Source organism: Coregonus lavaretus (assembly GCF_964263955.1).
Source record: "Coregonus lavaretus genome assembly, contig: HAP1_SCAFFOLD_640, whole genome shotgun sequence".
Lineage (NCBI taxonomy): Eukaryota > Metazoa > Chordata > Actinopteri > Salmoniformes > Salmonidae > Coregonus > Coregonus lavaretus.
In genome coordinates this window covers 169,801-182,841 of record NW_028161204.1, presented here as the reverse complement: position 1 = coordinate 182,841, position 13,041 = coordinate 169,801, and the positions used below count along the sequence as shown (strand labels likewise).

At 46.0% G+C, this 13,041-nt stretch overlaps 1 protein-coding gene across 1 annotated transcript in view; it reads left to right on the top strand.

Moving 5' to 3' along the window:
- Positions 1–12,764, top strand: part of elp4 (elongator acetyltransferase complex subunit 4) — an 88,055-nt gene extending 75,291 nt beyond the window's left edge. Inside the window, exon 10 of the mRNA XM_084195561.1 lies at positions 12,406–12,764. Within this exon, the coding sequence (XP_084051687.1) occupies positions 12,406–12,537 (132 nt within the window). The 3' untranslated portion in view covers positions 12,538–12,764. The remainder of the gene's footprint in view (positions 1–12,405) is intronic.
- The last annotated feature ends 277 nt before the right edge of the window (positions 12,765–13,041 follow it).

The following is a 13,041-nucleotide window of genomic DNA, read 5'->3' as shown; positions in this document are numbered from 1 at the left end:
TAACTGAGATACAGAGGACCATGTTCTACTAACTGAGTTACAGAGGACCATGTTCTACTAACTGAGCTACAGAGGACCATGTTCTACTAACTGAGCTACAGAGGACCGTGTTCTACTAACTGAGCTACAGAGGACCATGTTCTACTAACTGAGATACAGAGGACCATGTTCTACTAACTGAGATACAGAGGACCTACAGCCAGATTGACATGGATACAATATAGATGCTCTTCAGAGCCAGAGTTCACACTGTCAGCCTGTTAGCCTGAATGTCTTTCTTCATAGGCTCTAGGCTGGGACGTATTCATTAGTGCACACCGTAGCAAAACATTTTTCAACAGAATGGTCAGAATACCACCCTGGTCCATGTGTCTCTGTGGGTCTACTGGTCAGAATGCCACCCTGGTCCATGTGTCTCTGTGGGTCTACTGGTCTTTTTTATTTTTATTTTTCACCTTTATTTAACCAGGTAAGCCAGTTGAGAACAAGTTCTCATTTACAACTGCGACCTGGCCAAGATAAAGCAAAGCAGTGTGATAAAAACAACAACACAGAGTAACATATGGGATAAAACAAAACATAAAGTCAAAAATACAACAGAAAATATATATACAGTGTGTGCAAATGTAGCAAGCAAGTTATGGAGGTAAGGCAATAAATAGGCTATAGTGCAAAATAATTACAATTAATATTAACACTGGAATGATAGATGTGCAAGAGGTTATGTGCAAATAGAGATACTGGGGTGCAAATGAGCAAAATAAATAACAATATAGGGATGAGGTAGTTGGGTGGGCTAATTTCAGATGGGCTGTGTACAGGTGCAGTGATCGGTAAGGTGCTCTGACAACTGATGCTTAAAGTTAGTGAGGGAGATAAGAGTCTCCAGCTTCAGAGATTTTTGCAATTCGTTCCAGTCATTGGCAGCAGAGAACTGGAAGGAATGGCGGCCAAAGGAGGTGTTGGCTTTGGGGATGACCAGTGAGATATACCTGCTGGAGCGCATACTACGGGTGGGTGTTGCTATTGTGACCAATGAGCTAAGATCTGGTCCATGATCCAGATCTGGTCTGAATACCACCCTGGTCCATGTGTCTCTGTGGGTCTACTGGTCTGAATACCACCCTGGTCAATGTGTCTCTGTAGGTCTACTGGTCTGAAAACCACCCTGGTCAATGTGTCTCTGTGGGTCTACTGGTCTGAAAACCACCCTGGTCAATGTGTCTCTGTGGGTCTACTGGTCTGAAAACCACCCTGGTCCATGTGTCTCTGTGGGTCTACTGGTCTGAATACCACCCTGGTCAATGTGTCTCTGTGGGTATACTGGTCTGAAAACCACCCTGGTCAATGTGTCTCTGTGGGTCTACTGGTCTGAAAACCACCCTGGTCAATGTGTCTCTGTAGGTCTACTGGTCTGAAAACCACCCTGGTCAATGTGTCTCTGTGGGTCTACTGGTCTGAAAACCACCCTGGTCAATGTGTCTCTGTGGGTCTACTGGTCTGAAAACCACCCTGGTCCATGTGTCTCTGTGGGTCTACTGGTCTGAAAACCACCCTGGTCAATGTGTCTCTGTGGGTCTACTGGTCTGAATACCACCCTGGTCCATGTGTCTCTGTGGGCCGGCAGGTCCAAGTCAGCACTAATGACTGGCTGTGGCCTGCATGACTGTTGCTGTGAATGGGGTTGCTCTGGGCAACACCTTTTCAGCCGGTCCTATGAAATCCCAGTATGGTGGTCTTTGTCCCCACAAGGGCTGTCATCTCAGCCAAAAGGGGCTCCTGTTTTTATGGGGACTATCAACTGGTGATGGATTACGCCCAGCCCTTTTTATTCACACAGCAGTCAATCACATAGACACACATACACACTGACCACACACACACTTGATCTTAGACACTCATCCCATAAACAGACACTCCAAGAGACGGTACCACACACACACACTGAAACCCTTTATATCCTGGTCTCCTGCCTCCTCCGCGTCTTCCACAGAAAGGAGCTGTCTACTGCTGTTCTCTTCTACGTCTGGTCCTCCAGACCAGAACCACACTCCTTCTGTTCCCTCATTCCTCTTAGAACAACCTCCCTCTCCCTCCTCTGCCATCCTCCCCCCTCTTGTCCATCTCTTCCCCCTTCCACACTCATTCTCCTCAGCCTTCTACCCCGTCTCTTCCCCTTTGCCTCCTCCGTTCCTCTCCTCCTCTGCTGTTGTCTAGACAGCTGAACTAGCTGCTGGTGATCACGCTGCTGAGCATGGATAAAGGAGAGGAGTGTGGACTGCTACTTACAGACACAGAGCACACACACACACACAGAGCACTCACAACGCCTTGCGATGATCTCTGACTGCGGTTACCCTATGGATGAAATATCAGCTCTATGGATGCAAATTAATTTGGAGTCAATGAAGGAAGTGGGAGGGAACACACTTACTGTGGACAACTAGCCTTGCTTCAAACTCAACTTTCTTTATCTCTTTGGTCCCTTATCCTTTCCTCACCTCTCATCCTTTCCTGCTCTCTCCATTCATTCCCTCTCCTCTCCCCTTCTCTTCCCTCGTTCTCTCCCTCCCTCCTCTCCTCCTCTCCACAGTCCTTAGTCAGTGCCACATCAACAGACTGTTTTTCTGAGAGCCATCCACTCCACCTCTGAGGTTTCAACCTCTTACCCCACCTGACACAGTAAACTCACCACGACCTTTCGCTTGCCAAACGTCATTTCTGTAAACTGTTTGTGAACCCCCAGTCAGAGGAGAGAGAGAGATGGAGGGAGGAGAGAGAGAGATGGAGGGAGGGGAGCGAGATGGATGGAGGAGAGAGAGATGGAGGGAGGGGAGCGAGATGGATGGAGGAGAGAGAGATGGAGGGAGGGGAGCGAGATGGATGGAGGAGAGAGAGATGGAGGGAGGGATTATGTTTTTTAGGAAGGCCAAGTTGCACGAGTCAGCTCAGTGAATTCACATTGTAAATACCACTCTGTCACATCCGAGGTCAGTGTGTGTGTATGTGTGCACTGAAAAGCATGAATAAGCTATGATAAAACAGCCCTAGTAAATCTGCCCTGTATTTCATTCATGGTGACTGATGCCGTGAGAGAGAATCAGAGGGCAGAGGCATCCTGAACCCACAACCTGAGATGATGCATTGTGGGAGATTGAGTTCTATGGCATGTTAGCATGATCCATTGGCATCCATGTGAATTCACCTAGAGGGCCAAAAGGCTTTGAAACTGGTTACATTATTTATGGTCCAACAGTGGTGTTTGAGACTAAGCTATCCACAGGCTTACTGACTGACCTGATGTGTGGGGTAGTAAGATGATGTCCAAGCTTTTACAGTCTTCGCTCTATCGTTTAATACAGAGACATTTTAAACCTTAGTACTGATTTCAGTGTCTGACATTCCTAGAATACAGAGGGATATATGTGCATACCAGATGTGTCTGTGTTACTCTTAATTTGTATACAGTACTATGGTATCAAAGTCCTAGTTTGATGGTTAAAATGTGTATTTGAGGCTAGAGGTCTCCCAGATATGCTGTCATAACCTATGCGGCCATGTTCTCTTCTATGGGCCTATTGGAAGTGAAGGCAACACTTAAACGTGTTTGTACCCGGCGCCCTCTACCCCCTTCCACCCCGTCTTGCCCGTCCGTGGGCGCCATGTCACCCCAGGGTCCAACGTCTGCCTGGCCACCCGCTGACTATGCCCCAATCCATAACGCCAACGTCACCCCCTCCTCTTCCCCCACTGGGGTCAACATACTCTCACCCATTGCCCCCTAACACTATATTGCCCAAGGTCAAAGCTAGCACTGCCATCTAAAAAGAAATGAAACTAAACTGAAAGCAGCTAAAAATGGCCCGATGCTGCGCTCCCCCTTAAAGCTGCTGACAGAGCTATCTACCTCAAAGCTACTGATGGGGCTGGCCAGAGGAACCCAGAGGATATTGTAGGACAGGGATGGTCAACGTTGATGAGGGTGGGGGCCACAACAATTCTGAACTCATCATGAGGGGCCGCAGTTGCTCACGGGTCTGCTTACTCACATCCATAGAATTTCATCCAATTCTACTCATTTTGCCATAGGGGGTGGAGAAAAATGTTTGCAGTTTTTAAGATATCTGAGTGAGACTGACTAAGAAAATAAATGGGGGCCCACCGGCCGGTAATTCGAGTATGATAACAAGTTTATATAGCTGGCCGCTAAACTAATTTAGCAATCTAAAAAATGTTACCTGACATAGGCTAACTGACTGACTTATTAGTCACTGGCATAACAAGAGAAACTGCTGATGTATAACCACATTTCTAAATTGCACCTTGTGTATTCTACTATTGTAACTGGCAACAGTAAGTTGGGACCCCGACTGAGATTGATTCGAGGACCTTCAAAAGGGGGGCCGCGGGCAGCCAGATGCCTGGTGTAGGGGGAGATGATGGTTAATAAATAAAAAAGTATATCAGTTTCACTTAAGGACCAAAGGATTGACAGCAGTCCCATATAGATTGCAAAATAGTTGGGAAGAGATCTTTGACGTACCGATCCCATGGCATAGTGTTTATGAACTGACACGCAAAACGACACCGGATTCAAAAATTAGAATCTTTCAATTTAAATTATTATATAAAATTCTTGCTACCAATAGAATGTTATTTATATGGGGGATACAATCTTCCCAGCTCTGCAGATTTTGCTGTGAAGAGATAGAATCATTAGATCATTTGTTTTGGTTCTGTCCATTTGTAGCTTGTTTTTGGACACAGGTCCAGGAATGGCTAAAGGATTGCAATATTTACCTGGAACTAACCTTGCAGATAGCATTACTGGGTGATCTGAAAAGTCATAGTCAATCAATCAATAATATAATAATACTTTTAGCAAAAATGTTTATTTTTAATTCACAATCTGTAGAAGCAATGAGAATAGAAAGGTTCAGAACTTTTGTAAAACATCACAGTATGGTTGAAATATATATGGCAAATAGAAATCCTATATGGATGGTGTTAAGAGATAGATGGGAGGTATTGAATAGAGTTGAAGGATGGGACTAATAACAAATAACAACAAATAATAACAAAGATAGCTAAAAAAAAAAAAAAAAAAAAAAAAAAAAAAAAATAACAACAAGTTTATATAGCTGGCCGCTAAACTAATTTAGCAATCTAAAAAATGTTACCTGACATAGGCTAACTGACTGACTTATTAGTCACTGGCATAACAAGAGAAACTGCTGATGTATAACCACATTTCTAAATTGCACCTTGTGTATTCTACTATTGTAACTGGCAACAGTAAGTTGGGACCCCGACTGAGATTGATTCGAGGACCTTCAAAAGGGGGGCCGCGGGCAGCCAGATGCCTGGTGTAGGGGGAGATGATGGTGATGGTGATGGTGGTGATGATGTAGTTATTGTCTTTTGTTGTGCTTTGTCTTCCCTCTTGCACTACTAGTTACATCTCTCATGCTGCCTCAGGCAGGTTTTTCACACAACTGTGATCGTTAAGGAATCTTATTTCAGGAACATGATCAACGTTTAGGACAAATGTGTCTGCATTTGCAACCGATGCAATTTTTTTGTCTTCCATTTCCATTTCAGAGGCATGGAGCGTAAGTGAGGCCTACTCAAGAGAAAAATAAACATTCCATTTGAAATTAAAAACCCTCCAGAAATAATTGCATCTCATCAGTTTCCTGTTTTAACAAGTTGAATTCAATGGAATAGTTTGTTCAGAATAAGTCCCATCCCTTTACATTCGAATTTCGTGACTATAATTACCCCCAGAATATTCCCAGCTCATCCTTCTGCCTTGTCTGTCTGAAGCATTAGCTACTGAGCTGAAGAGGCGTGGCTCCTGTGTCTCCGTCTGTGTCTCTGTCTGTTGCTGTGTCTCCGTCTGTGTCTCTGGCTGTTGCTGTGTCTCCGTCTGTGTCTCTGCCTGTTGCTGTGTCTCCGTCTGTGTCTCTGTCTGTTGCTGTGTCTCCGTCTGTGTCTCTGCCTGTTGCTGTGTCTCCGTCTGTGTCTCTGCCTGTTGCTGTGTCTCCGTCTGTGTCTCTGTCTGTTGGACCTGACCAAGACCCAGCTCAGATCCAAACCTTGTCTACTATTAAAGGTGCTACAAGTAACATTATGGACCTTTTTGGTTTCAGTTTCTCTGTGTAAGTATAATGTGATGCATACAACAACATTGCTGTGTCCGTCTGTCTTTGCCTGTCTCTGATCTTATTTTGGGTCACTCAGACAGGCAGGTGACACAGAGAATAGATGACCTTCAGTCCAGTTAGAGAAAGGGTGTGGCGTCTTCTCATGACTGAAACATAAGATCCATCCTGAATTGCCCCCTCTTTCTCCGTTTCTCTGTCTCACCCACCTGCTTCAATATGCCAATAGCTCATAGTTAGCTAGTCACTGTCATGTCCACCTCCGTTGCTGAACGTAACATTTTTACAACAGAAATAAAACAACAAAGGTTTTGTATTTACACATATTATATACATGATAGAATTCTCAGAAGAAGGTGGTTTCTGAGCCAAACCACAGTGAGGTAAAAGGTCCCCAGTCGTAGGGTTGTTGTGAGGCCACGACCGGCCGGAGATCATGTTGCACTCTCTCTCCCAGCACAAAAGAAGAGGAAGGCAGAGCTTCTCGTCAGCTTTTGTTATATCCAAGGTGGGCTAGAATTACCAACGTAATGGGATTTTTTTTCAGAGCTGCTTCTACATTTTCTGACTGGCCAGCGGAAGTATTCTCTGAAATTGCCGTTGCAAATGTGACGATAGTTTGTCCCTCAAATAGAAAAGAACGTCACCTGATTATGTGGGGTTTGAGTTAGTCGGAGTTAGTACTGCTTCCTCTAACTTTGACAAATGCTTTCCCACACAATGTAGTGGAACTCTATAGCAGTAAGGGATTAAGGTTTTGGGAGGTGATTTGGTGTTGGAGGCTGAATGAACAAGTCTGGTGACTGACTGACTGACTGGGACATTTCTACACGTTTTCAGCTGGCAGACTTTCTCTTACGGTTTTGACCCTTGACCTAAAGGACAGATTGGGTTGTGGAATGGGAGGGATATTGGACTGGTGTCATGGACAGCCAATATTTTACACTGGCTGCACTGCAGCCCAATGTTGAAAAGGAGAAGGGAATTGGTTTTGGATATATGATATGACCAGTGTGGTTTTTCATGAATACTGAACAAAGCTACTCCTACTGTAGAATTATGTCCACCACCTCCGTCTTGAATGTGGAATTACCCCTACGAAGACAACAAATATTCTTCAGTTGTTGGAATGCCTTTCTGTTTTGTTTCTGTTATTAGGAATAATATTGTGTGTTTACTGTTTAATCTTAATTCCCAACTCCAACTTTCCTAACTCCAATTGATGAAATGGTTAGTGTTAAGACTGCTAAGATTGCATTTTCACATTAGTAATAGTTTCAATGGCTGATTTAGTATCAGGATCATCCATGTTTCCTAATGCTTGTTGCAATTTGCAAGTGACACGAACATTGCTAATATGTTCTTGGAAGTACAAACCAAACGTTCTAAGTCCCTTAAGTAGGTGTTTACGGTAAATAACGTGTCGTTTCCCTGGGCGCGTTCCTACATCTGCTAATATGATTGGAGCACCCTGACCGATCGACCAATCGTCATGTTCCAACTAGGTCTTGGGTTTCCCAGAGTTGTAAGCAGTACAGTGACACACACACCGGGCCCTTTTCAAAGTGTGGCTAAAATTCATGTGGATGGAATTACTCGTTAAATTAGCACCTAGTACCGCAGTCTTAGCAGCGCGTTACCGCCCGCGGAATGTCTTTGATGGAGGGCTGCTTTGTGAGAGCGGGTTGGTTCCCTCTAAGCTCTGTTTGGGGTAAATCAGATATATTTTGATCATGGAAATTATGTGCTTCCATAAAGTGATATAAACACACTTAGACCCCAAACAAGTCCTTAAGTTGGATAACTTTTCTGCCCCCTGCTTTCAATGCTAGCCCAGCTCCTTTTCACACGCAATCCCTGGGCCCATATTCATAAAGCTTCTCAGAGTAGGAGTGCTGATCTAGGATCCCCCCCCATGTCCATATCGTCTCATTCATTATAATCTAAAGGAAGCTAAACTGATCCTAGATCAGCACTCCTACTCTCAAATGCTTTGTTATGAGATTGTCTTCTACCCGCTGTTTGTTATCCAAAGTGACCAGCTATGCCCACTGTCGAACGCCATCTCCCATAAGTAGCTGAGGCTTGGGGTGTTGGTAGGGTGTAAGGAGGGGTGTAATAAGCTGTGGGGTTTTGTCCATTGTGGGGTGATATTAGTAACCCTCTTAGGCAAAGCCAGTCTCTGGGCCTGCCCCCGAGGGCTCATTTGAAGTGCTTAGTGCTCGTTTGGGGCTTTGTCACCCCCTCGCCCCATTGGCAGTGTCGCCCCTGTGGCTGTGGAGCAGCGCCGAGCCAGGGACCTTTACCCTGCGTGCCACGGGGGAGTGGACACCCACGTCACACACACACACACACACACTATACACACATACTCTAGCTGACACACACTCGCATGCATACACCAGCTAGCACACATACACACATTCTCTACACACACACACACACTTCCCCCGTCCCCATCCCAGGCATTGGTCTTATTTCCCTCCGTCCGTCCGTCCGTCCACTCCCACCCCCATCCTCCTCTTCCCTTCTCTTTCTCCGCCCCCCTGAGGGTTGCCAGGCAACAGGGAATGACTTCACACACAACCTCACACACCCCATGCCTGGGAGGGCTTTCTGGATGTCCTTGTTTTCATCATGGTGTGTGGTGGTCATAAACGGGCTTAGAGAGAGCCTTCCTGTCTGTCTGTCTGTCTGTCTGTCTCTGTGTGACACTCTCTCATCCACTGACCAATACTCTGTTAATATCACCACATAGACTTCTCTTAATGGGAAGTTATATCACAGCTGTGAGTTATATGTAACAATGTGTGTAACTACACTGCAATTACACTATCAATCTATATTAATACTGTAGGTACCACATACCAATAGGTTCCAGCAGTGTCTTTGTAACTGCCATGTGAATGCATGGATTTAGGGTCACTTCAACTTTCGATCAAGGAAGATTTGTCACCTCTCTGATAGTCTGAGATGTCTTCTCAGACCTGCTGTCACTGAGGCCCCAGGGAGGGCTGTTAGCACGCTCTCCCTCTTTCTCTTTTCGCCATCGATTGCTCTGGTCTGCCCCTGAACTCAAAGGTTAGGGGAGCTGAGCAGCTCTTCTGGATTGGTTTGACCTTCCGCTTCGCACATGCTCAGTGGGGGTCTGCTAGCCCTGAACCCAAACACGCACACATAGTACACACCTACACACACACACACCAGGCAGGTATCTAGGTCCGTAGGTGTCTGACAGCCAGACAACGGTGTGATGTGTTTTCTGTCCTCACCCACTGAGGAATGATGTATATGTCATTGATTTTCTCTCTACCCAGGTTCCGCTGCTGGGCACTTAGCAGGGCTGAGTCCTGGCCTAATCAATGCATTGTTTTTCTTTTTCAATCACACTCCACTGAGCTGGAGACACGAAAGGTCACGCAGGCAAGGTTTTGGCAGGGGTGGTGGAGGCATATGGAGGCCCTGTAGCATGATGTGGATGTGTGTTGTAGGACTGAAAAGAAAAGACAACGTATCACTGATGTTTTGACAACCTGTTATCTATCAGGGTTGTGCTTTGATGCTTAGTCAAATCCAGATAACTTAATCTAGTCAGTATCGAATGACCTTAATCCTGCTAAATTGACACCATGGATTATGACCTTCACACATTTCTGGAGGCACTACCAGTAGGCATCATCTGTCCTTACCCTCCCTCACCTTAGGTTAAGCATGGCCTTAACAACATCCTCTCTAGACTTGAGCATCTCCAGATTAACCTCTAGCTCCTCATCTATAGTCTCCAGGCTCAACCAGGCTTTACCTGCCCATAGATAACCTCTAGCTCCTCATCTATAGTCTCCAGGCTCAACCAGGCTTTACCTGCCCATAAATAACCTCTAGCTCCTCATCTATAGTCTCCAGGCTCAACCAGGCTTTACCTGCCCATAGATAACCTCTAGCTCCTCATCTATAGTCTCCAGGCTCAACCAGGCTTTACCTGCCCATAGATAACCTCTAGCTCCTCATCTATAGTCTCCAGGCTCAACCAGGCTTTACCTGCCCATAGATAACCTCTAGCTCTGATTCCTCCTCTTTCCTCCAGCTGCCTGTCAGACACACAGGTCGTTGGTATGGTGTACCTTTATGGTCTGACAGGGGAGACGTGTTCACCAGACAGGAGAGGTTCAGTTGTCCAGGTGACAGACTGACTCCTGACCTAGGAGCTACAACACAGGGGAGACGTGTTCACCAGACAGGAGAGGTTCAGTTGTCCAGGTGACAGACTGACTCCTGACCTAGGAGCTACAACACAGGGGAGACGTGTTCACCAGACAGGAGAGGTTCAGTTGTCCAGGTGACAGTCTGACTCCTGACCTAGGAGCTGCTGGAGGGGGAGGGGCTTGAGAATCCCATTAAATCCAACTTTATTCAAAAGTGCATTTGGGAGATCTCAATACCCTTCATAATAGATATGTAGAAAGGAAACATTTCAGTACAAACTTTGTTGCATGCAACAGCAATGGTACAAGCTTGTTAGAAGTTACTTTAAAATAAGCCATATCAGATAAAACTATAAACCCTAAATATAGAACCACTGATAATTAGCCATGCTGTAGCCAAGTGGAATGTCCACCCCCAGGGGCATTGTGGAGTGGGAAGTCATCTCCTTGTGTAGTGATGCTGTTAACCCCTGCACCCAAACACCTCGTCATTAGAGGACAGATGAGTATCTCTGGGAGGACAGAGGCTCTCCTTAAGCTGCGTGGCTGGAGGGGGTGAGTGTCGGGCAGGCACAGGGGGTTAAGAGAGCTGGGTGGAGGTATGGACCACTGGGTTTCGGATGTCTAGTAGATTCCCCCTGAGGTAAATTATAGGGGTTTAGGTTCTATTGGGGAGAGCGCCCCACTACCATCCCACACATTTCCCCACCATACAATACACACACTCATTTCCCCAGTACACATAAACTCTGATAGCACACACACACAATCTCTCTTCATTTAGAGAGATCATCACTTACTGCCCAGAGATACTCAGAAGCAGCCCCAGTCCGTACACACTCCACCCCACATACACACACTTCATACCAAAACACACACACTGGGCAGACTCATCACCTCCTCTTCACATTGTTCCTGAAGTGCCATTGACGGCCACTCTTCTGACCCTCCGAGAGGACCAGGGCAGCCCCTCTTAGCCTGTTGAGTTGTTAGCGTTGAGGCTTTACGTCAGTAGGCCTCATTTAGCCTAGTGTCTTTGTGTTGTTCTGTTGGCACGAGGCCGCTCCACAGATTAGCCCTGCTGGGGAAGAAGTTACTCTTGCTGCTAAAGGGCTTGATTCTAATGACTCCGGTATTAGCCCTAGTCAAGTGTGTTACAGACACACACATGTTTACCCCAGATGTAACTCTGTGTTGTTGTTTTTATCGCACTGCTTTGCTTTATCTTGGCCAGGTCGCAGTTGTAAATGAGAACTTGTTCTCAACTGGCTTACCTGGTTAAATAAAGGTGAAATAAAAAAAATATATTAAAAAAACACTAACACACACACACACACTCCACACAAATTCATAAACTCATACAATCCCACACATACACATTACTCTATACATACTTTAACAAAGCACACACACACACCGTGTCCCCTCTGAGCTGTCACAGAGCTAAATCTCTCTGAGGTATTTAGCGACACGCTAGCAGGTTTCCTCCACCCCGGCCATGCTGAGCAGAGGGGAATACTGAAGCAGCTAATACCATTTACACCAGGGTTCTCCAACCTTGTTCCTGGAGAGCTACCCTCCTGTAGGTTTTCTCTCCAACCCCAGTTGTAACTAACCTGATTCAACTTATCAACCAGCTAATTATTAGAATCAGGTGTGCTAGATTAGGTTTGGAGTAAAAACCTACAGGACGGTAGCTCTCCAGGAACAGGGTTGGAGAGCCCTGATTTACACCCAACATGGGCTCTCTGTGACCACAACATCACTGGAGTGGAAAGTGCCACCGTCTATGTTGATGTGTTTCCGTCAACAAATGAAATAATGTCTCTCTCCCCCTCTCTTTTATCCTCTCCATCTGCCCTCACTCTCTTTTATCCTCTCCATCTCCCCTCCCTCTCTTTTACCCTCTCCATCTCCCCTCCCTCTCTTTTACCCTCTCCATCTCCCCTCCCTCTCTTTTAAACTCTCCATCTCCCCTCTCTGTCTCGCTCGCTCTCTCCCTCTCTCCCTCTCTCTGTCGCTCCTCTCTCTGTGTACAGAGACTACATCTGCCTCCAGACCTGTCAGAGACAGTGAGTCGTGTGAGCCGGGGAGAGCTGACAGGGACAGTCATGGTGGGCTCCTCAGGCTGTGGCTCCGGCACCGCTGGCAACAAACACCTGGACTTCTAGAACCCCACTCACCATCATCGCCGAAGGCAACCAACACCTGGACCTGTGGAACCGCTGGGACGCCTTTGCCATGGCAACCCGTTACCCATGTTTACTCTGCAGACTGTTACACCACTGTCACATTGTCAACCATTTCCCTGCCAACCGTTTTCCTTCACCAACTGTCCAAGTGGCCTAGCATATGTTTTTTGAGAAGTTGAATAAATGTGTGCAAATCCATATCTCAATGTTTCATAGCCTATTTTCGTAGCCTATTGGGAACTTTGGAAGTGGGGGGGACACAGTATACTTTAAAATGACTACAACCAAATCGAAACTGTGTAGAAATTATAATGGACCTACATTCATACAGACACTTGACTGTGTCCAGCTGGCTAATAATCACCTAAATGAAAGCTAGACAGTCAGGCAGGATGGATAGAGGACAATTTTTTTTGCCAATTTTGACGGTGAGGAAATATAACCCATTTTCAGTGCGGCCCTCTGGACCTTGTGGAAGACCAA